The sequence below is a fragment of the Narcine bancroftii genome, chromosome 13, assembly GCF_036971445.1.
Source record: "Narcine bancroftii isolate sNarBan1 chromosome 13, sNarBan1.hap1, whole genome shotgun sequence".
NCBI classification, from domain to species: domain Eukaryota; kingdom Metazoa; phylum Chordata; class Chondrichthyes; order Torpediniformes; family Narcinidae; genus Narcine; species Narcine bancroftii.
The window spans coordinates 74091865-74119401 of record NC_091481.1 but is presented as its reverse complement, the minus strand read 5'-3'; the positions used below and the strand labels follow the sequence as shown (position 1 = coordinate 74119401).

Genomic DNA, 27537 nt, shown 5'->3' with positions numbered 1-27537 from the left:
TGCAGCTCAGAAACCCCCACCAGACTCCATCCTCCAATGGGGAGACGGAAGGATGGGCCGGTCTCTCAGTCACAGATCCCGTGCTGCAAAGAAGATGCTGACAGGCAGTGAGTTGAACCAATAACAACTCGAATTCCCTTTTGACTGACAGCCCCTCAACCATTGAGTGAAGGAGGCGGAAGCACGGTCGGAGGAAGGACAGTCTGCAATTGGTAGGCATCACATGAGTGAGTGTCCAGTGAGGAAAACCCTCTTCGCAGGCGCGGGACCTCGCCATCCTCCGGCATGCCCATCCAGAGCCCGCGCGCGGGGCGCAGGCAGCAGCCGGTGATTGGTCAGTCCCGGTCACCTCGCACCAACTCCACTCAGGCGACACGAGGAGTGGCGGTTGAGAACGTTGAGGTCCCGCCCCGACCCCACCCACCCCTCCATCTCCCCACCCATTCCTCCATCTCTCCCACCCATCCCATCATCTCCCCCATCCATCCCTCCATCTCCCCCACCCATCCCTCCCCGACCCCACCCATCCCTCGCCGACCCCACCCATCCCACCACCCCCCCACCCATCCCACCACCCCCCCACCCATCCCTCCATCTCCCCACCCATCCCTCCCTCTCCCCCACCCATCCCTCCCTCTCCCCCACCCATCCCTCCCTCTCCCCCACCCATCCCTCCCTCTCCCCCACCCATCCCTCCCCGACCCCACCCATCCCTCGCCGACCCCACCCATCCCACCACCCCCCCACCCATCCCACCACCCCCCCACCCATCCCACCACCCCCCTACCCATCCCTCCATCTCCCCACCCATTCCTCCATCTCTCCCACCCATCCCTCCCTCTCCCCCACCCATCCCTCCCTCTCCCCCACCCATACCTCCCCGACCCCACCCATCCCTCGCCGACCCCACCCATCCCTCGCCGACCCCACCCATCCCACCACCCCCCCACCCATCCCACCACCCCCCCACCCACCCCTCCATCTCCCCACCCATTCCTCCATCTCTCCCACCCATCCCATCATCTCCCCCATCCATCCCTCCATCTCCCCCACCCACCCATCCCTCCCTCCCCCACCCATCCCTCCCCGACCCCACCCATCCCTCGCCGACCCCACCCATCCCACCACCCCCCCACCCATCCCACCACCCCCCCACCCATCCCTCCATCTCCCCACCCATCCCTCCCTGACCCCACCCATCCCTCCCACTCCCCCACCCATCCCTCCATCTCCCCCACCCATCCCTCGCCGACCCCACCCATCCCTCGCCGACCCCACCCATCCCTCGCCGACCCCACCCATCCCACCACCCCCCCACCCATCCCTCCATCTCCCCACCCATCCCTCCCTGACCCCACCCATCCCTCCCTCTCCCCCACCCATCCCTCCATCTCCCCCACCCATCCCTCCCCGACCCCACCCATCCCTCGCCGACCCCACCCATCCCACCACCCCCCCACCCATCCCACCACCTCCCCACCCATCCCTCCATCTCCCCACCCATTCCTCCATCTCTCCCACCCATCCCATCATCTCCCCCATCCATCCCTCCATCTCCCCCACCCACCCATCCCTCCCTCCCCCACCCATCCCTCCCTCCCCCACCCATCCCTCCATCTCCCCCACCCATCCCTCCCCGACCCCACCCATCCCTCGCCGATCCCACCCATCCCACCACCCCCCCCACCCATCCCACCACCCCCCCACCCATCCCACCACCCCCCCACCCATCCCTCCATCTCCCCACCCATCCCTCCCTGACCCCACCCATCCCTCCATCTCCCCCACCCATCCCTCCATCTCCCCCACCCATCCCTCCCTGACCCCACCCATCCCTCCATCTCCCCACCCATCCCTCCATCTCCCCATCCATCCCTCCATCTCCCCCACCCATCCCTCCATCTCCCCCACCCATCCCTCCATCTCCCCACCCATCCCTCCATCTCCCCCACCCATCCCTCCATCTCCCCTACCCATCCCTCCATCTCCCCCACCCACCCCTCCATCTCCCCCACCCACCCCTCCATCTCCCCACCCATTCCTCCATCTCCCCCACCCATCCCATCATCTCCCCCATCCATCCCTCCATCTCCCCCACCCACCCATCCCTCCATCTCCCCCACCCATCCCTCCCCGACTCCACCCATCCCTCCCCGACCCCACCCATCCCACCACCCCCCCACCCATCCCTCCATCTCCCCACCCATCCCTCCCTGACCCCACCCATCCCTCCATCTCCCCCACCCATCCCTCCATCTCCCCCACCCATCCCTCCCTGACCCCACCCATCCCTCCATCTCCCCACCCATCCCTCCATCTCCCCCACCCATCCCTCCATCTCCCCCACCCATCCCTCCATCTTCCCCACCCATCCCTCCATCTCCCCACCCATCCCTCCATCTCCCCCACCCATCCCTCCATCTCCCCCACCCATCCCTCCATCTCCCCTACCCATCCCTCCATCTCCCCCATCCATCCCTCCATCTCCCCCATCCATCCCTCCATCTCCCCCACTCCCCCACCCATCCCTCCCTCCCCCACCCATCCCTCCATCTCCCCCACCCATCCCTCCCCGACCCCACCCATCCCACCACCCCCCACCCATCCCACCACCCCCCCGCCCATCCCTCCATCTCGACCACCCATCCCTCCCTGACCCCACCCATCCCTCCATCTCCCCCACCCATCCCTCCCTGACCCCACCCATCCCTCCATCGCCCCCACCCATCCCTCCATCTCCCCCACCCATCCCTCCCCGACCCCACCCATCCCACCACCCCCCCACCCATCCCTCCATCACCCCCACCCATCCCTCCATCTCCCCCACCCATCCCTCCCTCCCCCACCCATCCCTCCCTGACCCCACCCATCCCTCCATCTCCCCCACCCATCCCTCCCTCCTCCACCCATCCCTCCATCTCACCCACCCATCCCTCCATCTCACCCACCCATCCCTCCATCTCCCCCACCCATCCCTCCCCGACCCCACCCATCCCTCCCCGACCCCACCCATCCCTCCCCGACCCCACCCATCCCTCCATCTCCCCCTCCCATCCCTCCATCTCCCCCTCCCATCCCTCCATCTCCCCCTCCCATCCCTCCATCTCCCCCTCCCATCCCTCCATCTCCCCCACCCATCTCTCCCCGACCCCACCCATCCCTCCATCTCCCCCTCCCATCCCTCCATCTCCCCCTCCCATCCCTCCATCTCCCCCACCCATCCCTCCCTGACCCCACCCATCCCTCCCCGACCCCACCATCCCTCCATCTCCCCCACCCATCCCTCCCCGACCCCACCCATCTCTCCTTCTCGCCCTCCCATCCCTCCATCTCTCCCACCCATCCCTCCCCGACCCCACCCATCCCTCCATCTCCCCCTCCCATCCCTCCATCTCCCCCTCCCATCCCTCCATCTCCCCCACCCATCCCTCACTGACCCCACCCATCCCTCCCCGACCCCACCCATCCCTCCATCTCCCCCACCCATCCCTCCATCTCCCCCCTCCCATCCCTCCATCTCCCCCCTCCCATCCCTCCATCTCTCCCACCCATCCCTCCATCTCCCCACCCATCCCTCCATCATCTCTTCCATCCATCCCAAAATCTCCTTCCCATCCCCATTCCTCTATTCCCCTCCTCATCCCCCACCCATCCCTAAAACTCGCCTCCCCATCTCCTTCAGCCATCCCTCCGTCTCCCTCCACCACATCTCCCTCTCCCATTCATTCCCCACCCCTTTCCATTCCCTGCACCATTCTCCCCTCAATCCATCCCCCACCATCCCTCCATCCCTACCCATCCTTCAGTCCCACCACCCATTCCTCCATCTAACCCTCCATCCCCTACCCATCTCCCGTACCCATCACCCATACCCCCATGCATCCCTCTGTCCCCCACTCATCTCTCAATCACCCCACCCATCCCTCCACACCTTCATTCACATCCCTCAACTCCAACCCCCATTTCCCCACCCATCCTTCCATCCCCTTACCCATCCCTCCATCCTCCCCACCCATCCCACCATCCTCCCCACCATCCCACCATTCCCCCACCCATCCCTCCACCTCTACCCCATCCTTCCATCCTCCCACCTTCCCTCCCTTCTCACCCTCATCCATCCCCTCAGAACCCCCATCACCCCAACCCATTCCCCATCTCCATTCCCCCTACTACCTCCACCCACCCACCATCACCCCCATCCCCACCACCACTCCCCTCCTGTCTCTGTAACACCTCTGGTCCCCTGCACCCCTCCCCATCTCTGTAACCCCTTCTGCTCCCCAACACCCCTCCCTGTCTCTGTAACGTCCTTCCTATCTCTATAACCCCCTCTGTCCCCTACGCCCTTCCTCGAGTCTGTAACGCCCCTCTCTGTTTCTGTAATGCACTCCAGTCCTCTGCATCCCTTCACATCTCTGTAACCCCCTCCAGACCCCTACACCCACTCCCTATCTTTAACTCCCTCCGGTCCTATACACCTCTCCCTATCTCTGTAAATCTCTCCGGTACCCTACACCCCTCCCTGCCTCTGTAACCAACTCCAATCGCCTACACCCCTCCCTGTCTGGAACCATGCCCCATTCTGTTTCACCCCTGACTGACCTGGGACCCTCTCTCTCCCCAACAGGTTGTCCCATTCTGCAATGGCCGAAAAGTCCCAAAGCAAGAATCTGTCTGTGCCCACAATAGTCATTGACCCTTCAGCTGCTCCCAGCAGCCCAAGGATGAAGTCTTCCACTGTTGCATCCAAGACCCACCTGCGGACAATAGAGAATGTTCCAGATAACCGGCTGAGCTGGATCAGTGTGTCCCGCTATAACCTGTCTCGCCTCACACTTACTGAGAGGGTGCACATGGACCTGAGGGACCTGGGGGTGAGGGGAAGAGAGAGATGGGAGGGGAGGGGGGGGGAGAGAGGGACACTGAGGAGAGAGAAGGCGGGGGGAGTGGGAAGGGGGAGAAAGGACAGGGGGTGGGGAGGGAGGAATGAGGGGGAGAGGTGGGGAGATAAAGAGTGGGGTGGGGGAGTGATGTGGGAGAGAGGGGAGATAGGAGAGTGAGGGAGCAGAGAGATGGGAAACATCTCAGTGACACCCCCCCCTCTCTTTCACCCCCCTCTCCCAGGCTATTGAGATCCTGATCGGGTTGATTGAGATGGTTTTCGGGATACCCATGATCTTCGCCGAGAGCTACTCCTTTCCTGCTATCGTGGGCGTACCTTGGGCCACGGGGTTCTGGGTGAGTCCCCAGGGAGATGTGTCCCACATCCTACCCAGAGGTCATTGACAATCCCCACTGTTAATCATGTCAGTCTCTGTTCTACAATGCTCTCCACTGTTCACCGTTTCTTTCCTTGTACCCTGAGGTCTCCCTGAACTACAATACTCCCCGCTGTTCACTGTGTCAGTCTCCATACCCCGATGTCTCTCTGTTCTACAGCATTCCCCACTGTTCACTGTATTGGTCCCCGTATCCTGATGTTCAACAACATTCCCCACCGTTCACTCTGTCAGTCCCCTTGTCCTCCATTCGCCCAGTCCCTCTAATTTTTCTGATGTTCTGGCACTATTTTTCAACCTCACATTTGGGATCCTCCCCTCAGCACTGCCCATCTCGATCCTCCTCCAGAGCTTGAGACGGGTTGTATCTGTTCCTTGTCACTCTGTGTCCCACCCTCGCAACCTGAGGTTCCTCAGTCCCTCAACCCTCAGCGGTAATGTCACAACAATACGCCCTTTCCTCACACGCCTCTTCTCTCCAATTTCAGTACCTGGTGTCTGGGTCCATGACCATCCACCTCATTCACTCCCGTAACCTTCTACACGTGAGTTTCGAGTTGCGAAGAGGTGGTCTTGGGGAGGAGGGATGGGGAGAGGGAGGGAATTCTCGAGAAGAGGAAGGAGTCTTCGGGGAGGGGGAGGGAGGGGGTCTCAAGAGAGAAGTGTTGAGGGAGCGGAAGTGTGTCTCAGGATGGAGAGGGTTTTAAGCAAGGGGGTGTTGGCGAAAGGGAGGTGAAGTCTTGCAGAGGGGAGTCTCGGAGGGGGAAGTATGGTGAGGGAGGTCTCATGAGGAAGTGGGTGTTGGGGAGAGGAAAGTCTTGCAGGGGGTAACAGTCAGAGGGAGGGGAGTTAGGGGAAGGGGTCTCGTATAGAGGAAGGAAGGCTTGGAGAGGTGTCGGAGAGAGGGAAGAGGGTCTCGGAGATGATTCTGGGAAGGGAGAGGTCTCAGGCAGAGGTTGGATGGTCTCAAGATTGGGAAGGTCTCAGGAGAGAGAGTAGGGTCTCGGGCAGAGGGGGGTCGAAAAGGTTGGAGGGCCTCGGAGAGAGGGAGAGAGTTCTCAGAGAAAGTGAAGGTCTCAGAGAGGGAAGGTCTCAGAGAATGGGAGGAATGTTTGTGGGAGAGGGAGGAAGGTCTTGGGAAGAGGGAAATCTCGGAGATGGAGGGGATTGGAGAGATGGAAAGGGCCTTGGGGGAAGAAGGGGGTCAGGGAGAGAGTGGGGTCTTGAGGAGGAGGATTGTCTTGGGTAGAGGCAGCGTCTCGGAGAGAAGGAGGGGGATTCAGAGCGGGAGGGGTTCTTTGGGAGAGGGAGAGGTTTCTCAGAGGGGAAGGGGTCGGGGAGAGGGAGGATTGCCTTGAGGAGAGGGAGGGGGTCTTGGGGAGAGAAAGGGGGAACTCAAGGAGGGGGATCTTGAGAGGGGAATTGTCTCGGGAGAGGGAATGTGTTCTCGAGGAGAGAGAGCAAATGTGTTAGGAGTGGGATCACAATGAAAAGGAGGTCTCAGAAAGGGGTGTAGGAAGAAAGGAGGAGTGTCTTGAGTAGACCCTGAGGTCTTGGGGAGACTGAGAGAGGTCTTGGGGAGACTGAGAGAGGTCATGGGGAGAGGGAGTCTCAGGGACAGGGAAGTCAGCCTCAGGGAGAAGGGGTGTCAGGATGGAGGGAGTCTAAGGAAAAGTGGAGTCTCGGGGAGAGGCGGGGGTCTCGGAGAGGGAGGTTCTTGGGAGAAGCATGAGGTACTCAAGGGAAGAAAGTCTTGGAGAAGGAGGGAAATCTCAAGGAGAGGTAGAGTCTGGGAGAAGAAAGGGGTCTCAGAGGGTGGAGCAGGCTCACAAAGAGAGGAAGGGGATCTCGAAGAGAGGGAGCAGTGTCGGGATTCTCGGGGAGGGGTTTCTTGGGGTGAGAGAGACACGGGGATAGAAGGGATGTGTCATGGTGATAAGGAAGGGGGTTTTCGGGGAAAAAGGAAGGGTTTTCAGGGAGGTGGGTCTCAGGAAAAGTGGGGTCTTGGGGTGGGAGTTGGGGAAAGGGAGTGCTAGCCTGCCGCTGATACTGTCCTCTCTGCCCATAGAAGCGGTTGGTTCTGGGGGCCCACGTGGTGAGTGCGTTGGCTGCAGTGCTGGGGTGTGTTGTCCACAACCTCTCCCTCTTCTACCTGCCCACCACTCCTGCCAACTACTTCACAGTAAGAACCCCACCAAACCTCTCAGCTCTTTCTCCTTGCCTCTATCTCACCCTCTCTCTCTCTCTCTCTCTCTCTCCCCCTCCAAATCACACCCCCGCCTCTCTATCCCCCCCTCCTTCTTTCCCCTCCCCTCACTCCCCTCCCTTCTCTTCCCTCCCCTCCTCCCACCCCCTCCCCTCCCCATCTCTCCTCTCCCTATTTCTCTCTCCCCTCCCCACTTTCTCCCCCTCCTCTCTCTCCCATCCTCTTTCTCCCCATCCCCTGTATCTCCCCCCAACCCCCTCTCTCCTCAATCCCTGTCTCCCCACCCCCTCTCACCTCCCTGCCTACCAATAACCCTGTCTCCTGACCTGGTCTCCCTATTCCCCACTTTCCCCCACCCCTTTCTGACTCCCCAACACCTTGCCTCCCCATTCATCTCTTTCTCTAACACCCCCATTCTCTCCCCATCCCCCTTTCTCCCCCTCCCACTGGACTGATATGTACTCTGCTCCACTCTCAGACCGCTCCCCTCCTACTTTCGTTGTTCCTGATGCTCTTTTCCTTGGTGGAGTTCGTCATCTGCCTGCTGATCTGCTACCTATACACCAAGTTGCTGGGGCACAGGAGATGGTGAGAGAGGGGAGAGGGTGGAGGGAGAGATGAAGAGAAAGAGTTGAGAGAGTGAGAAGGAGAGATGGGGAGGGAGGGAAAGGTTGGAGAAAGGGAGACGTGGAGAGGGTGGGAAGAGAGATGGGGAGAGGGAGACGGAAGAGAGATGGGGAAAGGGAGACGGAAGAGAGATGGGGAGAGACAGGGAAGAGATATTGGGAAAGAGAGATTGGGAGAGGGAGACAGAAGAGAGATGGGGAGAGGGAGACGGAAGAGAGATGGGGAGAGGGAGACAGAAGAGAGATGGGGGAAGGGATACAGGAAGAGAGATGGGGAGAGGGTGATGGGGAGAGGGTGATGGGGAGAGGGTGATGGGGAGAGGGTGATGGGGAGAGGGTGATGGGGAGAGGGTGATGGGGAGAGGGTGATGGGGAGAGGGTGATGGGGAGAGGGTGATGGGGAGAGAGATGGCAGGGGGAAGAGGGATGCTGGGGGGACAGTGTTAGAGCAGGGGAGGGAGATGAGGCAAGAGAGGAAGGATAGGGTTGGAATCTGATGACCTGTTCTGCCTCCTCAGAGGGAAGTGCCTGTATGAAGGTGGGATTCATAGTGAGAGAACCAAGTCTCTGGGAAGTCTGACCTGTCTTTGGCCCAGAACTGGAACCTGGATCAGAACTGGAACCAAACTCAGGACTGAACAAGAATCTCTACCCTCAGGACCAATGAGCTGTAATAAAGATGGAGATGGTGATCCGAAATTTGTGTTTTAGGGGGTGGTGAGAAGGGAAGGGGTGCCAAGGAGGGAGGGAGCAGTGTGGAGGGAAGGAGTGGTGTGAAGGGAGAGGTGTTAAGGAGAGAGGGGAGCTTTAAAAGGGTGTAGGAGACTGGAGGGAGTTTCACAGATAGGGAGGGGTCCAGGGAAACGAGGGGATTACAGAGACAGAGTGGTACAGGAGACTGGACAGGATTACACAGGTTAGGGTGCAGGGGAGTGGAAGGGATTACAGAGACAGGGACGGGTGTAGGGGACCGGATGGGGTTACAAAGACAAGGAGGGGTGTAGGGGACTGGAGTGGGTTACAGGGACAGGGAGGGGTGTAGAACTCTGGTGAGGGTTTACAGAGACACGGAGGGGTGTAGGGGACAGGAAGGGGGTAACAGAGACATGTAGGATTAGGGGACCGGAGAGGGTGACAGGGATAGGTTGGGGTGTAGGGCTTACAGAAATAGAGTGGGGTGTAAGACCAAACAGGGTTAGCTAAACAAAGTGGGGTGTAGGGGGTCAGAGGATTTTACAGAGACAAGGAGGAGTATCGGGGATCAGAGCAGGTTACAGAGACATGGAGATATTCTGGAGACCAGAGGGGAGATTACTGAACATGGAAGGGTGTATGAGACTGGAGTAGGTTACAGAGGTAGGGAGGGGTAGAGGAGACCGAGGGGATTACAGAGCCAGTGAAGGGTGTAGGAGACCAGAGGGGATTACAGAGACAGGGAGCGGTGAGGGGGTCAGAAGGACTTACAGAGATGTTGGTGACTGGAGGGGGTTACAGAGACTGGGTGTGGGGAGGGCACGTGTATGGGACCATAGAGATCTACAGAGACAGGGTGGAGTGCAGGGGATCAGATGGGGATTACAGAACATGGAAGGGTCTAAGAGACTGGAAGGTATAATGGAGATAGGGTGTGGTGTAGGGGACCAGAGTGGGTTACAGAGTCATGGAGGGGTGTAAGATCAGACAGGCTTATTGAGATAGGATTGGGTGTAGGGGACCGGATGAAGTTACAGAGAAATGGAGGGATTCAAGGGATCGGAGTGGGGGTTTACTCAACATGGAAGGGTACAGGAGACTGGAGGGGGTTATAAAGACAGGTTGGAGTGAAGGAGATTAGAGGAGATTACAGAGACAGGGCAGAGAATCAGGGACCATTGTGGGGTGGAGGGGTGTTACAGAGATATGGAGTGGGGTAGGAGACTGGTGAGGGATTTCTGACACATGGAGTGGTGTCAGGTCACAGAGACATGGAAGGGTGTAGGGGGCCAGAGAGGTTACAGAGTTATGGAAAGCCATAGGGGACCAGTGGGGGCAGTTGGTTACAGAGAGATGGAGAGGTGTAGGGAACAGGAAGTGGTAACAGACATGTAGGGGATCGGAGTGGATTATGGACACAAGGAGGGGAATAGGGCACCTGATGCGATTCCAGAAACAGGGAGGGGTGCATGGAATCCAATGGGGATAACAGAATATGGAAGGGTGTAAGAAACTGGACGGGGTTACAGAGACTGGGTGTGTTGCAGGTGAGCAGAGTGGGTTATAGAGACATGGTGGGGTGTAGGGGACCGGTGGGGGTTACAGAAACAGAGAGGGGTGTAGGGGACCATAGTGGTCTACAGAGACAGGGAGGAGTGCGGAGGATCATATGGGGATTATAGAATATGGAAGGGTGTAAGAAACTGGAGGAGGTTACAGAGACAGGTTGAGATGTAGGAGATCGGAGAGGATTTCCAGAGACGTAGAGGGTCGTAGGGGACTGGAGTGGGGGAGTTGGTTACAGAGAGATGGAGGGGTGTAGGGGCAGGAGCTGGTAACAAATGTGTAGGGGACAAGAGTGGGTGACAGATACATGGAAGGGTGTAGGGTACTGGAGTGGGTTACAGAGACAGGGAGTTGAATAGGGAACCTGATGCGGTTCCAGAGACAGGGAGGGGTGCATGGATAACAGAATATGGAAGGTGTAGGGGGCAGGAAGTGGTAACAGACATGTAGGGGTACTGGAGTGGGTTACAGAGACAGGGGACCTGATGCGGTTCCAGAGGCAGGGAGGGGTGCATGGAATCAGATGGGGATTACAGAATATGGAAGGAGTAAGAGACTGGAGGGATGACAGAGACAGGTTGTAATGTAGGAGACCAAAAGGGGCTACAGAGACATGGAAGTGTGTAGATGACCAGAGGAAATTACAGAGACATGGAAGGGAATAAGAGACTTGAGTGGGTTACAGAGAAATCGATGGGTATGGTGGACTGGAGGGGGTTACATGCATGGAGGAGTGCAGGACACTGAAGGGTGTAGGAGACCAGAGGAGGTTACAGAGACATGGATGGGTGTAAAGCCAGATGGGGTTACCTAGATAGGGTGAGGTGCAGGGTATCGAGGGGATTACAGAGACAGTGAGGGGTACAGGAGACCGGAGGGGGGGTGGTTACAGAGACAGAGAGCGGTGCAGGGGACCAGAAGGGCTTGCAGAGTGAGGGAGGGGTGTAGGTGACTAAAAGATTTACTGGAAAGGGAGGGGAATAGGAGACTGGAGTGGGTTACAGAGACAGGGAGGGGTGTAGGGGACCGGTGGGGGTTACAGAAACAGAGAGGGGTGTAGGGAACCATAGGGATCTACAGAGTCAGGGAGGAGTAGGAAGGATCAGATGGGGATTACAGAATATGGAAGAGTCTAAGTGACTGGAGGAGGTTACAGAGACAGTTTGGGATGTAGGAGACCAGAGAGGATTTCCAGAGACATGGAGGGTAGTAGGGAACCGGAGTGGGGGAGTTGGTTACAAAGAGATGGAGGGGTGTAGGGGCAGGAGCTGGTAACAGATGTGTAGGGGACAAGAGTGGGTGACAGATTCATGGAGGGGTGTAGGGTACTGGAGTGGGTTACAGAGACAGGGAGTTGAATAGGGGACCTGATGCGGTTCCAGAGACAGGGAGGGGTACATGGAATCAGATGGGGATTACAGAATATGGAAGGGGTAAGAGACTGGAAGGGTGAGAGAGACAGGTTGTTATGTCGGAGACCAGAGGGGGCTACAGAGACATGGAAGGGTGTAGATGACCAGAGGGAATTGCAGAGACAGGGAGGGGTTACAGAGAAATGAATGCGTATGGTGGACCGGAGGGGGTTACATACATGGAGGAGTGCAGGACACTGAAGTGGGTTATAGAGACATGGAGAGGTGTAGGGAACCAGAAAGGGTTACAGAAACAGGGAATGGTGTAGGGGACTGGAGGAGGTTACAGAGACAGGGAGGGGTGCAGGAACCAGAATGGGTTACAGTTACATGGAGGTGTGTAAGATCCGGGCTTTCTGAGGCAGGGTTAGGCATAGGGGACCAGAGGGTGTTACAGAGAAAAGGAGGGGTTCATGGGATGGGGGTGGGGGGGGGGTGTTACTGAACTAACCTAACTTAATCCCCCTTCTAGTTCTAAGAACACGTGTATGTAATGTGTGTATGAGTTTAGAAAAGGTCTTTAATTCACAGTCCAATCTCACTTCTCATTCCTCCAAGTTTACTGGTTGCAGGCAATTTTTATACTATGCACAGAATTTAACATTTATGAAGTTCACCAGGCTTTGTTGCTTGAAATGTAAATGGTTACTGCTCAGTTTTCAGAGAGATTTTTTTTGTTCCTGGACACAAACCTCTCTTTTAATGCTACTGGTCTTGAAGCTCCTGCCTGTCGGGCAGAGTCATCACAGCTCCTGGATCCATCTATAAGGTAGGCCTTTCTTGTTGTCCTTGTTTTTGTTTTGTTGCACTCCGATGACCCATGTTAGGGTCTTGCCAAAGAAACTTGGCCCATCAGGGTTCTCCAGATGATAACCTCTTTCTTTCAGGTCACCACAAGAGTTCCTTTTTGTTTCTCTTATTTCAAGTGAAACATTAGGCAACCAGTCCTCTCCTCTTGTATGAACCACAAGAGCTTTGACCAGACTGAACTAAGCACTCACAACCAATCCGTCTTCAAAATGGGTTTTTTTCACAAGCTTCCCAACTTGTCCTGTTCCAGTCCCAGCTGCTGCTGCTGAACTGTAAAAACTGCAGAACTGAATTCTCACTCTCAGAGCAAAGCCTGTTTTCCTCTCTCTGCTGGCAAAACCACATGTCCCTCTTAGAAAAGCAAACTACACTCAGACAGACTGCAGCTCTGAGCCTAATCCTCCGAGTTCTTTCATCTGTTGCTTTTCAAAACAACAAATCATTAGTAAAGTGCTTTGGGCACTCCCCAAAGCTTTTGCAAAGGCATTTGGAGGCGGTCTGTCTGGCTTGAGCAGAGCTCCAGTATTTTAAATGAGATCTGTTTTGAAGTGTTTGGATGTGACCTGCTCTAAACAAACCTGCCACACTTTATCTCCCCAAATCATATCTATATACAATATAAAACACAGTGTTCGCACTTGCAATGTGCCATCCCCGGGGTTCTAATTTCTGCTGGTGACATCATGGCGCATTAGGCAATGGTGGACCTGGCCTAAATGCTAATCAATGTACAGTACAACCCTTATTATCTGAAATCAGATTCTCTCAAATCCTCAGTTACCTGAAATATTTGTAACATTTCGGATAAGGGGATGTCACATGATGATGTAGAGCCAGGACATAGGAACCTGACTCTCTTGATAAGATTTTTAACATGGAAAAATAAATGAAAAGACAGATAAAATCTTTGAAAATTGTTCCTAAATAGACAGATTATTTTACAAATGTCGCCAAAAAAAGATAAGAACATCGCTGGCCCATCGGAGTGCAACAAAACAAAACAAGGACAACAAGAAAGGCCTACCTTATAGATGGATCCAGGAGCTGTGATGACTCTGCCCGACAGGCAGGAGCTTCAAGACCAGTAGCAATAATGCCCTGCAGCGCTTATGCAGCTGTCACAACCGAGGGATGGCGAGGGAGATTAAGGAGTTGCGCATATACAGATCGCGGGAATATGAACAGATTGCTAAGGAAGGCAGTCTGTTTGAATCACTGCAACTACTAGCTGGTTTTGCATTAGATCTTCAAGCAAGCGATTAATGAGGAGGAAGAAGAACAGAAGCAAGAAGAGGAAGAGATGGCTGTTGCTAAAGGAGGTATCAAAATTAAGAAGCCAATTACTATTCAGAAATTGAGTATAGAAACTTTAATTATTATGAAAGAGCTGAAACAAATAAGAATTGATATAAAATCAGATGAAAAGATGAACAAAATATACACTATAGTTAATAATGTGCAAAAATTTGAATAAGTTGAAGACAAAGTTAAGAATGTGGAATTTGATGTACAAATAGTTCAAGAAAGAATGGATAAAATGGAAAATTCAGCTGATGCACCGGCCATTGTTAATGAACTACTCTAAAAAAATGGATTCTCTGGGAAATTTTAGTTGAAGAAACAATATCAGTTGTTGGGCTTAAAGAAGGAGATGAAGGCGAGAATTTAATACCTTTTTTGCAACGTTGGATCCCAGAAACATTTCGACAGAATGAGTTCCAAGGAGATATTGAAATAGAGGGATCATAGAACCCTAAGGCCACGACCGTCACCAGATTAAAAACTACAGTCTATTTTGATAAAGTTTCTTCATTATTAAGTCAAAGAAAAAAATTTACAGCTAGCAGCAAAAGAAGCCAAAGGAAAAAGGGTCCATTTAGAATTTAATAGAAACAGGATTTTCTTTTACCCAGACATGAGCTTTGGATTGTTGAAGAAAAGGAAATAATTTAATCGGGTGAAAAACATTTTGTGGAAAAAAGGATATAGCTTCATTTTGTGTCATCCTGTGACTCTTAAGGTTTTTGTACAAGGAGGATTGAATTAATTCTTCACAGACCCTGAACACGTGCAAGAATACACAGATCTTGTACCAGATAGTCGTCAAGAACTTGACCAGAGACCAGTGCAGCAAGCCCGAGTTTGAAATTTCTTTCGAAATATAAATAAAATTGTTTAAGATGATGTTCATCTGTCTTAAAGAAATGAACTGAAATAAAAAAGTATTTGGAGGAACTGGAGAAAAATGGACTGACTTCTGAATTGTGCGTGTTCGTTGCTTTGGCACTATATTTTCTTTAATTTTCTATCTGGATTAATTAGAGAAAACTGCCTAGATTAATAGTAGAATTGAAGAGCCAAGGAGTTGAGAGGAGACAGGTAAAGGGAAGATGTGGTATAAGGATGATTTATAAATATAGTAATGAATAAAGCATTGAATGTTTTAAGCTTTAATGTCAATGGGCTTCACATTCCAATGAAGAGGAAAAGAATATCGGCACATATTAAGAAAATTTAAGTTGCCATAGCCTTTTTACAAGAAACTAATTTAATTGAAAAAGAACATCAGAAGTTAAAAAGAGATTGGGTAGGTTATGTTGCAGCTTCATTCAATTCAAAAGCAAGGGGAGTAACTATTGTTAAAGATAAGAGACTTCAGACTAAAATCCAAAATGTAATTATTGAGCATTGATGTTAATGAATATATATGCACCAAATGTAGATGATGACATTTATACAGGAAATTTGTTTGAATTTAGCAAATGCTAACAAATATATTTTAGTAGGAGGAGACTTCAATTTTTGTTTTGATCCAATTCTAAATAGGTCACAAGAACTATAGTAAAGACAAAAGCAGCCAAAACTACAGTGTCACTGATGAAGGATCTAAATTTGGGAGAAGCTTGGAGAAGATCTCATCCAAGAGAGAAGGATAATTCCTTTTATTCCAGTAGACATGATTCTTATTCTAGAATTGATTTATTTCTATTACATGCACAAATGCAAGATAGAATACAACAAGTTGAATATAAGGTGTTTTAGGGGCCCAGCAGACCCCAAAACCCAGCAGCAATAGAAATTCACCAAGACAAATGGTTAGTTAAACAAAAGTTACTTTTAATTATCTTTAAATATGAAAATAGGATCAAAATTTAACTTATTACTATTAACACTCTCCTAATTCTTAGCGCACGTATATGTAATGTATAGATAAGTTCAAAAAAGTTATTTGATTCACAGTCCAATCTCACTTCTCCAAGTTTACTGGTATCAGGCAATTCTTATACCAAGCACAGAATTTAACATTTATGAATCTTCACCAGGCTTTGGTGCTTGAAAGGTAAATGGTTACCACTCAGGAAGGTTCTTGTTGGTTTTCAGAGAGAGATTTGTTGTTCGTTGGATACAAACTGATTCCTTTCAATCAACCACTTCAGTGTCTTGCTGAAGAAACTTACCCCATCAGGTTTTTCCAGACGATAACCTCTTTCTTTCAGGTCACCACAGAGTTCTTTTTTTATTTCCCTTATTTCAAGTGAAACATTATACAGCCAGCCATCTCCTCTTGTATGGACCACAAGAGCTTTGAACAGGCTGAACTAAGAACTCACAACCCGTCTTCAAAATAGGGTTTTTCTGCAAGCTCGTCAGCTTGTCCTGTTCCTGTCCCAGCAGCTGCTGCTGAACTACAGAATGGAATTCTCTCTCTCTCTCAGAGAAAACCACATGACTCTCTTAGAACAGCACTTTGCACTAAGACAGACTGTGGCACCGATCCTAATCTTCGAGTCGGTCCATCTGTTGCTTTCCAAAGCAATAATCCATTACTCTACAGCATGTCCAATTAACACCTACTTGTGAAGTCTGTCGGCATTCAGTTTTTGCAAAGGCACTCAGAGCCTGGACTGTCTGGCTTGAACCAAGCTCTTGCATTTTAAATGAGATCTGTTTTGAAGTGTTTGTATTTATTTGTGACCTACACTATTTAAAAAAAAACAATTTATCTCCTTTAAAACATATATAAAATATAACAATCTGTCACAGGTGAGAATTTTATCTGACCATTCTCCCTTGTTGTTGGCGATAACAATAGTGGATAGGCAAGAAGCAGTTTATAGATGGAGGTTTAATTCTATGTTCTTAAAAAGGAAAGATTTTTGTGAATTTATTAGAAGACATATGACTTTTTCGAAATTAATTCTAATGCATTTCCTCATTTATTTTATGGGATGTGTTGAAAACATACTTAGCTCATCAAATAATGTTATTCTTTTAAAATTAAGGATTGTTGGAAATAATTAGAACAATATGAGATAGAGATAATGAATTTAGAAAAAGATTTGCAGAGGCCAGTAACTGAAGATAACAGAGAAAGTGATTATGAAAACTAAACAAAATTAGTATGAATTAGACGAAAGAGTGCATAAAGTTTTAGCATGGCATAGACAGAACAAGCATCAAAAAAAACTATTGCAACTGAGGGTGATGAAAATTCAATCTCTTATAAATCTCAAGCAATTAAAGATAATTTTAAACAATTCTTTTTAAAGATTGTATAAATCTGAATCTTTGCAAAGTAGACATTTTTAAATCTCAAATTAATTTACCTAAATTAAGTTTAGATGTCCAAAGAGAGATGGCTGCACCTGTTACATTGAAGCATTGGGTTCTTTACAGAGTAATATGCTCCGAGAGAGGATAATTTCCCGCCTGAATTTTACAAAGATTTTAAAGATTTATTAATTCCTCCATTTATGGAAGTATTAGCTCAGGTCAACTAAACACAAACATTGCCAGAATCTTTTAAAACAGTGATTGAAAAAAAAGATAGAGCTCCTTTGAAGCCATCTTCACATAGATCTATATCTATGTTAAATGCAGATTATAAAATAGTTGCAAAAATATTAGCAATTAGACTGGCAAAATATTTACCAAAGTTAATTAATATTGGATTTGTTAAAAAAAAGAAAGTCAGCAGATAATGTGACTAGGTTGATGAGCACAGAAAGGAGGAGACGAGTGTTGCAGTGGTGTTAGATACTGTAAAAGCGTTTGATAGATTAGAATGGGACTTTTTAATTTAAAGTACTTGACCAGTTTGAACTGGGACAGACATTTATTAATTGGATTTCCTTATATAATGGACCAAGAGCTAAGGTAGTAACAAATGGACAAATTTCTGACTTCTTTCAATTAACTAGATCCAGTGGACAAGGATGTCCATTGTCACTAGCTTTATTTATCTTAGCAGTAGAATCATTGACAGAATTGATTAGGTCCGATTGTGATATTAAAGATTTAGAGGAACATTAGTCTATTTGCAGATGAACTAATAATTTACTTGATGGAACCAGAAAATTATATTCTAGATTAAAAGAATATGGAATAGTATCTGGTTACAAAATCATTTGGGACAAAGTGAGATGATGTCTCTTACCTTGGGTGATTATACATTGTATGTGGCCAGTAAATGGAATAAAATATTTAGGGATTCGAATAGATAATAATTTAAAGAACATACTTAAACTAAATTATAACCTCTTACTAAAGAAAATTGAAGATTTTAGAAGATTGATGGAATTACCTATAACCTTATTGGGAAGAATTTAAATGAACATTATTCCTCAGATACATTTTTTTCCAACATGGCCTATTTTCACTGTACAGTTTTTTTCAGGAATTGAATAAATATGTAAGAATGTTTCTTTGGAAGTGCAAAGAGTTTCATTACAGAAATTAACTTGGAAACTTGAATTAGGAGGTTTGCAACTTCCAAACTTTAAAGCTTATTATAATGCAGCACCAATGAGATTAATTTCTTCCCTACTTGAAGAGGGAGATGAAAACTTGCATGGATTAAGATAGATGGATAAAATAGGGGAGACAACACCAGATTTTATATATAACTGGGAGAATAGATTAATAATTGGAGATAGAGAAACACAATAATTGAAACATTTGATTAATGTATGGAAAAGGGTACACGTTCAATTGGGAGTGAAGAATTACAGGATACCTAAAATGCCATTAATTCAAAATAGACCTTCCTTTTACAATGAATAATAGACTTTTTAATAATTGATCTAGTAAAGGAATTAGGAGAATAGTGGATTATTTTAAAGAGAGGAAAGATATTGAAAGATAAATATGGGATATAAAATAATATAATATTTTGTTATTATCATTAAGACATTCTTAGGGATAAATTAGGCCTGACAATTTTATTGCCTGAAAGGAGTGAAATAGAACATTTGATTTGTAATAAATCTATTAAGAAATTTATTTCAGCTACATTTTCATTATTGCATAAGGGAACATGGAATCAAGGAATTCATAGATCTAGACAAAGGTGGGAAATCAATCTGAATACAAATATTGAGGAGAAAAATTAGAATCGTGTAATGATACGTAATAAATGTTAGGTATAGATTGGTTCAATATAACTTTTTCATTCAATTATATCTTACTCCACAGAAATTAAATAGGTTGAAATCAGATTTATAAATGTTTTAGGTGTAATCAAGAGACTGTTTCGCATTCCACTTGGTCATGTTCAAAATGGAGAGCTTTTTGGATGGATTTAGCAGTATTTTTAGAATGAGTTACTAAAGTTAAATTTCCTCACGATCCAATGCTTTTCTTGTTAGCCAAAATTAAAATGTATTATGTTTCAAAAGGAATTTGTTAAAATTACTCTGGCAGTTGCAAGAAAATGCAGAGCAGTGCCCTAGAAATCAGATTCAAATTTGGGAATGGACAGAGGGCACGCTGAAATGCATAGTTGAAAAAATTCCACATAATCTAAGAAATAAATATTATAATTACTTAAAAATTTGGTGCCCATATTTACATTGTGTAGATATTACATGATGAAACTATCCCCTTAACCTCAAAACCTTATCACCTCCTTGATGTATATAGGTTTAGTATTCTAGAGGCAAAATTTGATGTAATTGATTTTAACTTTATTGTCCAGTTGTATTTTTCTATTTTTTTTCTATTTCTTATTCTCTGTTTTACTTTTCGGGGGTTATTATTTTGGGGGGAGGGTATGGGAAGGGTTGGGTAAAAAATAAAATACTATGTATTATTATTTAGATTTAAAGACAATTTTGTATTTAGTTATTAATACATGTATTGAATTTAAACAAAATATTCCAAAAAAAATTATTCAGATAAATGAGAATATCCGAAGCAAATACGAAATCCTCATTTATTCAAATTTTATTTGGAGACGAACAGTGGCAGGCAGCAGATCTTGGGCTCCCAGTGGTGGCAGATCTTGGGCTCCCAGTGGTGGCAGATCTCGGGCTCCCAGTGGTGGCAGATCTCGGGCTCCCAGTGGTGGCAGATCTCGGGCTCCCAGTGGTGGCAGATCTTGGGCTCCCAGTGGTGGCAGCAGCAGCGGGATCCTCAGGCTCCCAGTGTGAGCAAGGCCTCAGGGGTTGTGGGGGGTGGGGGGGGGTGGGAGGATGCCAGTGTTCAGCAGTGGCCAGCATTTTTTTGGTGAGAATTAAACATTATTTGAATGCTTAAAAAACCTTACCTTTTTGTTTGTTGTTTAAGTCACTGTTACAAATGATTTGCTGTTGCTTCTGGGCTATTTTTAAATAATGACCTGTTCTCCAAAAGAAATGTTTATCTGATATAGGCCCAGTCCTGACCATCAGGAGAGGGGAAGGAGGCAGTCTCAGGAGAGGGGAAGGAGGCAGTCTCAGGAGAGGGGAAGGGGACAAAGTCTGGAGGCGTCGGAGTTGAACAAAATTAATCATGCCTAATTTTAAAGTAATTAAGCTTTATGTACTGGACTATGAGCCCTTCAGTCCCTGTTGTTGTGCCAACCTATATAAACGTTTATCAGTAATTGTGGGAACGTGCTAGCCATAAATAACAATAGCCGATCATTTTTAAACGGCGTGGAAAGTTGGAAGTGCTTGAGCACACTATTAAAAAAGTCAGTGAGAAAGTTGGTAGTGCTATTGCATGTGGTGGCTTGCCGCCATGGCGATCAATCTGGCATTCCAGGCGGTGAGCGCAACCAAAGGTCAGCAGCCAGCGCAGCAGTACTGGCCCCAACAAGCAAACTTGGGGGTGAATGGCAAGGGCAGCTTAAAGGCCAGTGACCCCAAAATGGTACTGGCCTTGCTGCGCAGCCAACAGACAGGGACAGTGCACAGGGAGAAGGGCATTGTAATGCAGGAAAGTACCTGCACGTGGGAAACCCGCTTTTGTTATGCACGTTGTGACATAAGCCAAGGGGGGCCACGGCGGGATCAGTGCAAGTATAAAAGTCGGGCCTGAACCCTAATAAAACCGAGAGCTTAACCTGACCACTACGTGTGTGTGTGTGTGTCTTCTTTCGAGTAGCACACGGCTACAATTGGTGACCCTGACAGTTTAGACGGCATCTAAACCCAGAGATGACTGAACAGACAGCAGTAAACACAGTCGCTCTCAAACTGCTGACCTTCTGGACAAATTGACCACATATGAGGTTTGACCAGGCTGGGGCACAGTTCCAGATCTGGCAAATTGCAGCAGAATCAACCCAGTTCTACCATGTGGTGAGTGCCCTGGACCAGGACGCAGCAGGTTAGGTGGCCAGCTTCATTCAGGAGGTCCCATCGGACAGTGCGTACACCACCTTCAAGGACTTGTTGATCAAGGCCTTTGAGCTCTCACAGTGAGAGAGAGAGGCACATCTGTTTCACCTGGATGGGCTAGGGGACAGGACCCCATCAGCCCTCATGAACGAGATGCTGGCCATCCTGGGCAAACATGAGCCCTGCATCATGTTTGAGCAGGCATTCCTGGAGCAACTGCCCGAGGACATCCAACTGCTCCTAGCTGACATGGATTTCAGTGACTTTACCCCCTCCTCCTCTTTCTCCTAAGACTTTACACCCTATGTCCCTCCCTTTAACCCCTCCCCCTTGCAAAACTTTAACCCCTTGTCCAGAGACTTTGTCCCCTTCTCACTCCTGAGTCTGCCTCCTTCCTGAGAATTTACCTCTCCCCCGACCTGAGAATTTACACCCTCCCCCTGACTTTACCCTCTCCCAAGAATTTACCCCCTCTTCCTCCTGAGACTTTGCCCCCTCCCCTTGAGACTTTACCCATCCTGCAAGACAAACCGTCCTGAGATTTTGCCCCCTCCCCCAGAAAATTTGCTCCCTTCCCCTCCTGAAAATTTACCCCCTTCTGAAACTTTGCCCCCTCCTTCCCCAGAGACTTTACCTCCTCCCCACTGAGACTTTAGCCCCTCCCAATTCTCTGTCACAGGGATAGCATGTCCCGAAGCCTGTGTTGCCTGCCTGGTGCCTGGATTTGAGACACCTTATCTGATCTCCAGTGGGAGGAGAAAGATCCATTTGTCATGGTCCTTGTGGGTACCAATGACGGAGGGAGAACCAGGAAATAGGTTCTTCGAAGGAGGAGCTTGGGACCAAATTAAAAAGTAGAACCAAAAAGGTGGTCTTCTCTGGATTAACACCTGAGCCATATACAAATTGGAACAGGATCTCGAAGAATAAAAGAGTTAAATACATGGCTCAAGAATTGGTGTGAGAAATTTGTGGGAAGTTGGCACCAGATTTGGTGGAAGGAACTGTTCGAAGGGGTTGGGCTCCATCTAAACTGTGATGGGACCTGAATCCTGGCGAATCACATAACTAGGGCTGTGGACAGGGCTTTAAATAGAGGGTGGGTTCAACAGATTGGAGAAGGATGGATGAAGAAAAAGAGAAGAGTGCAAGAAGTAAAAGCCTAAGTTAAAAAAGAGAAAAGTAAGAGCAGAGGGGATAAAAGTCAAGTACAAAAGAGGCAAAAGATTTTAAATGTGGAATGGGAAGAAGGGCACTTTATCTAAATGTCTGTAGTTTCCAAACAAGCTCAGTGAACTTGAATAGTACAGAGGGATATGATTTAGTGGCCATTATAGAAACATGGTAGCAGGGTGGGGAGGATGTGGAATTAAATATCCAAGGATATCAGGTAATATGGAATGAGGAGATAAGGGAGATGGGGTAATGTTCTAGTTATGGATGAGATCAGGGCAATGGTGAGAAATGGTGCAAGAGCTAAGGAGCAAAACGTTGAACCAATCTGGGTAGAGATTAGGAAGAGTAAAGGGAAAAGAATCACTAGTGGGAGTCGTCTTTGGGCCACCCAATGATAACATTACGTGTCACAGGCAATAAATCTAGAAATATCAGAGGCATGTAAGTTTGGAACATCATTTATCACGGGGGATTTTAAAACACAGGTGAATCAGGTTGATCGAGGCAACCTTGAGGAGAACTTCATAGAGTGCATTTGTTTTTTTTTAAACTTTATTTAAAATTTTATGACATGAATAAAATAAAAATTACATTTAAAGAAATAATAAAAAATAAGATAATAAAAATTAGAATTCTTTGGCTTGGCTTCGCGGACGAAGATTTATGGAGGGGGTAAAAAGTCCACGTCAGCTGCAGGCTCGTTTGTGACTGACAAGTCCGATGCGGGACAGGCAGACACGGTTGCAGCGGAAAATTGGTTGGTTGGGGTTGGGTGTTGGGTTTTTCCTCCTTTGCCTTTTGTCAGTGAGGTGGGCTCTGCGGTCTTCTTCAAAGGAGGTTGCTGTCCGCCGAACTGTGAGGCGTCAAGATGCACGGTTTGAGGCGATATCAGCCCACTGGCGGTGGTCAATGTGGCAGGCACCAAGAGATTTCTTTAGGCAGTCCTTGTACCTTTTCTTTGGTGCACCTCTGTCACGGTGGCCAGTGGAGAGCTCGCCATATAACACGATCTTGGGAAGGCGATGGTCCTCCATTCTGGAGACGTGACCCATCCAGCGCAGCTGGATCTTCAGCAGCGTTTTAAACTTTATTTAAAATTTTATGACATGAATAAAATAAAAATTACATTTAAAGAAATAATAAAAAATAAGATAATAAAAATGAGAATACTACATCATTAAACTACACAAATTAACCCCCCCCCAATAATTATAACACAACATTAATCATCTAATTTAAAATTAGTCCAACCCTCCCCCCAAAATAAAGAGTGAAGAATTAATTAACAATATTGTAAATAAAATTTAAAAAACCCCACTTACAAAAAAAGGATAAAACTTAACAACAAAAAAAATTACTAACAACAAAAAAAATCAATACTAAAATAATACCCTTCAACATATATTTAAATCAAACATAATACATGTATTTAACAAATGAAATCCACTTTAAAACTAAGTTCAAATATTAAAATAATATATCAACCACATATCTGTTATTCAAAAAAATCATAATTAATAATACATAAATACAGAATTTCCATTAATACCAAGTTTCCTTTATAATTCATCGAGAGAACAAAAACATCCCTTAGAAAAACAATCAGATAAACTTTTTATTCCCTTCCCCTCCCCTTATATAAAAAAAAGAAAAAAAAGAAAGAAGTTCAAACTCTTATAAAATTCTCCATATTTTTCATTTATAACATCTTCAAAATTCTCTATCGAAATTAACTTAATTTTATTAAACTCTTCTCCCTCAATGTATTTGTACTTAATTTTCTTCTTATCACCATAGAGTGCATTTGTGATAGCTTTCTTCAACAGCTTGTTGCTGAACTACAAGGGAACATGTTATCTTGGATCTGGTTTGATCTTTTAGTCAGGGATCCTCAGTGATCATAGTTTATCATACAAATGGAGGGTTCAATAGTTTAGTCTAAGACTGGGAATGCAGGCTATATGGAGGGATGGTTGAGGAACAGTGGAGGACTTTCAAAGAGATTTTTCATGGTGCTCAACAAAAATATAGTATTTTCCAGTTAAAAGCAAGAACAGTGAAGGTGGGGACAGTCAGCCTTGGATAACTAAGGAATTCAAGGAAAGCATTAAACTAAAAGCTCATGTGCTCAAAGTCACCAAGAGCAGTGGGGAACCAAAAGATTTGGAAATCTTTAAAAAGCAACAAGTAACCACGACACAAGCAATAAAGAAAGGGAAGGTAGATGATGAGAAAAGATTAGCACAAAATATAAAAATGGACAGTAAAAGGTATATATGATTATATAAAGTGCTAAAGGGTGACTAAAGTCAAGTTGGACCCGAGGAAGATGAGAAGGAAAGATTGATATCGGATCATGAGAACAGGCCTGAGGCTTTGAATGACTATTCTGTGTTGATCTTGACGGTGGAGGACATGTCATACGTGCAGAAGACAAATGTTATGGACATAATGGGAGGTGATGACTTAGATGCTGTAGCTATCACTGAAGAAGTCATACTCAGAAAACCTGAGGGTCTAAAGGTAGATAAATGCCCTGGTCCTGATGTAATGCATCCAAAGATTCTGAAGAAATTCCATAAGTTATAGTCAAGGCTTTGTTGAATATTTACCAAGGGTCTCTGGACTCTGGGCAGGTCCCAATGGTTTGGAAGATGGCGAATGTCATGCAAGGATTCAATTCAAGCAAGGATGTCAGCAAAAGGGAACTACAGGTGCACCCCTACTTACAATGGTCAGATTTACAATTTTTCAAAATTATGATGGCCTAATCTGTACTTTCAATTCTGATCTGTTCCCATGCTTGTGATAGGCAGTATGCTATGCCACCATCCTCACCATCCAGGTCAATGCTTCAAGTACAGGTATTTTTTCAGTGTGGAATAAAGCTATTCAAAATTAACCACATATTTCAACATATAAGTTGACCGGCAGATAAGTCAAACCCCACCATTCCCTTTTCAGCTACATTTTAAGGGTTTTATCATAAATCGGGCATAAATCTACCCCCAAAAATTGTGATGCCTGAGATGTTGGTTCTTTGTCGAGGCCCAAAAAGTACGATGATTGACCTGCTGGGCGCTGGCTGGAGGTGATTGTCATCATGGAGGCTCCATCGAAACAATGAAAGTATGAGACAAGTTTTAAAGTGATAGAAATGGCCAAGAAACCCAACAACGGTGCTGCTGCCCGGCATTCTGGGAAGTCAGGTCAGCCATGACTTTTATCCCATGATCTTTATAAATTGACCACTATAGCGCTACCAATTACCCCACGCTGTTTAAAAATTGTCCGCTATTGCTATTTCTTGCCTTTTATTTATTTCCTCCTTTCTCTCTCCCACTGCGACTTTCCCATGGCAAAGTTTATACTTTCATTTTAATCTTCCTGCATTCATGAAAAAACAGGTCAGATCGATCCCACAATGAGATTTCACACTTTCCATATTGCAACACCGGTGTCTGCAGATGACATACATTGTGCTAGGCACCAGGCTGTCAATCCCCGGCGTAAGATGACATCATCTGACGCCAGTGATGAGCTGATTTTGCTTTCACACTAGCCACTTTAAAAGCTGATTGGCGTTTGATTCCTGAATCACTGGCAAGGGGCTGAAGTAACTTCACTCCTAGTTTTGGGGACGCCTGGGCTCGTAACAGCTGAAATTCAGTAAGATATTAGTGAGCCCAAATGTAGAGTAATGATTGTATTTTTTGGTTGTGTAACTGCAGTAAAGTTGTCGATAAGATTGAAAGTTGTTGCTGGGTGTGGAGCAACTGAGGTCGGCTTGGTTTACGCTGTGCTTAGTGCAATGCTGTGACAGCGCCAGTGATTGGGACCAGGATTCCAATCTACCACTGTCTGTAAAGAATTTTTACATTCCCCCGTGTCTATGTGTATTTTCATCGGGGGCTCTGGTTTCCTCCCAATGTTAAAAATGTACTGGGTGTTGCAGGTTAATTGGGAGGCATGGGGCCATGGGCCAAAATGGCCTGTTAAGGAGCTGTTTGTCCAAACATAAATTTAAATTTAAAAATGTTTTGAATGGCAGGACAGGTTGCACAGGTCGGACGGTTCCCTGGAACGTGCGAGAATGAGGGGAGATAGGATCGAGACTATATAAAACGATGAGGGAATAGACAGAGCAAATTCACGCCATGATCTCTGTGTAACAAACTTTTAGGGCCTGAGGTGGAAACTGATACCAGAAGAGAAAACACAACAACTCTTCATCGAGGAGCTGTGAGCCCACCCGCAGTTTATTCAGGTGCCTGCCTGCTCTCCGCTCGTACCTTGATGTATGGCTCAGGGGTGAAACATTGTTTATATATCGTTACTTCATAAAGAATGCTTCGCCACCCGCTGAGTTTGTCCCGAACCTTTGTGCATTGAACTCCAATCATAACTTGGCAGAATTTCTTGTTTAATCCTTTTCCATTAAGGTTCACTGAGACAGGAACTGGGGGACATAGATGAGGCATGAAAGGTGAAATATTGGAAGAAAACATCAGGGGAACCTCTTCATGCTGAGAGGACTGATGGATGGAATCCTGCTGAAGTGGCGAATGCGATATCGATTTTGTCTGAACCTTTGGATCGATACATTGATGGGAGGTGAATTCAGGGCGCAGAAAAACAGTTGGGGCCAGACTAGATAGGGGGAAGGGCCGGTTTCTGTGGTCCTTTGATTTTAACCATTTCTGGGGAGAGAGACATGATTCATTTTTCATGTTGATATCCCATTGCATCAGTGGGTTGATACATATTCAATAATTTCCCCAAATCAATGGTGCAACGTCACCTGCAAGTTCAAGAGCAAACTCCTCAAGCAGAAAGGATTCGGAGAACTGTCGGCAGCTTCGATGTAAATAAACTGACACAAATGATGTTTTAATTCTCAAAAGGCATCAAAATAAACATTTAAATATAAATGTGGACATACACTCCTTCTGACTCACAAGCCCATGCTGCCCAAATACCCAATTTACCTACAATCTCCCTTCCTTCCACTTCCCTCTGTCTCCTTTCCTCTAGCTCTCCACCCCCTACCCTCTCCAGTCACAGTTATGCCCCCTCCCACTGATGCTAAGGGTGTCCTTCCTCCCCCTTATCCACCTAATACATCCTGCCTGTGGCCATGTGCTCCTCCCCCTGCCCCTTCCACCC

The 27537-nt window shown here is 47.7% G+C and overlaps 1 protein-coding gene across 1 annotated transcript; it reads left to right on the top strand.

Moving 5' to 3' along the window:
- Positions 1-223: 223 nt before the first annotated feature.
- LOC138748068 (uncharacterized) lies at positions 224-19592 on the top strand. The gene is made up of 8 exons (XM_069907763.1): positions 224-327; positions 4628-4874; positions 5125-5238; positions 5768-5824; positions 7348-7461; positions 7964-8073; positions 8630-8799; positions 15419-19592. Coding segments are annotated over exons 1-7 (747 nt in total). The 3' UTR covers positions 8631-8799; positions 15419-19592.
- The last annotated feature ends 7945 nt before the right edge of the window (positions 19593-27537 follow it).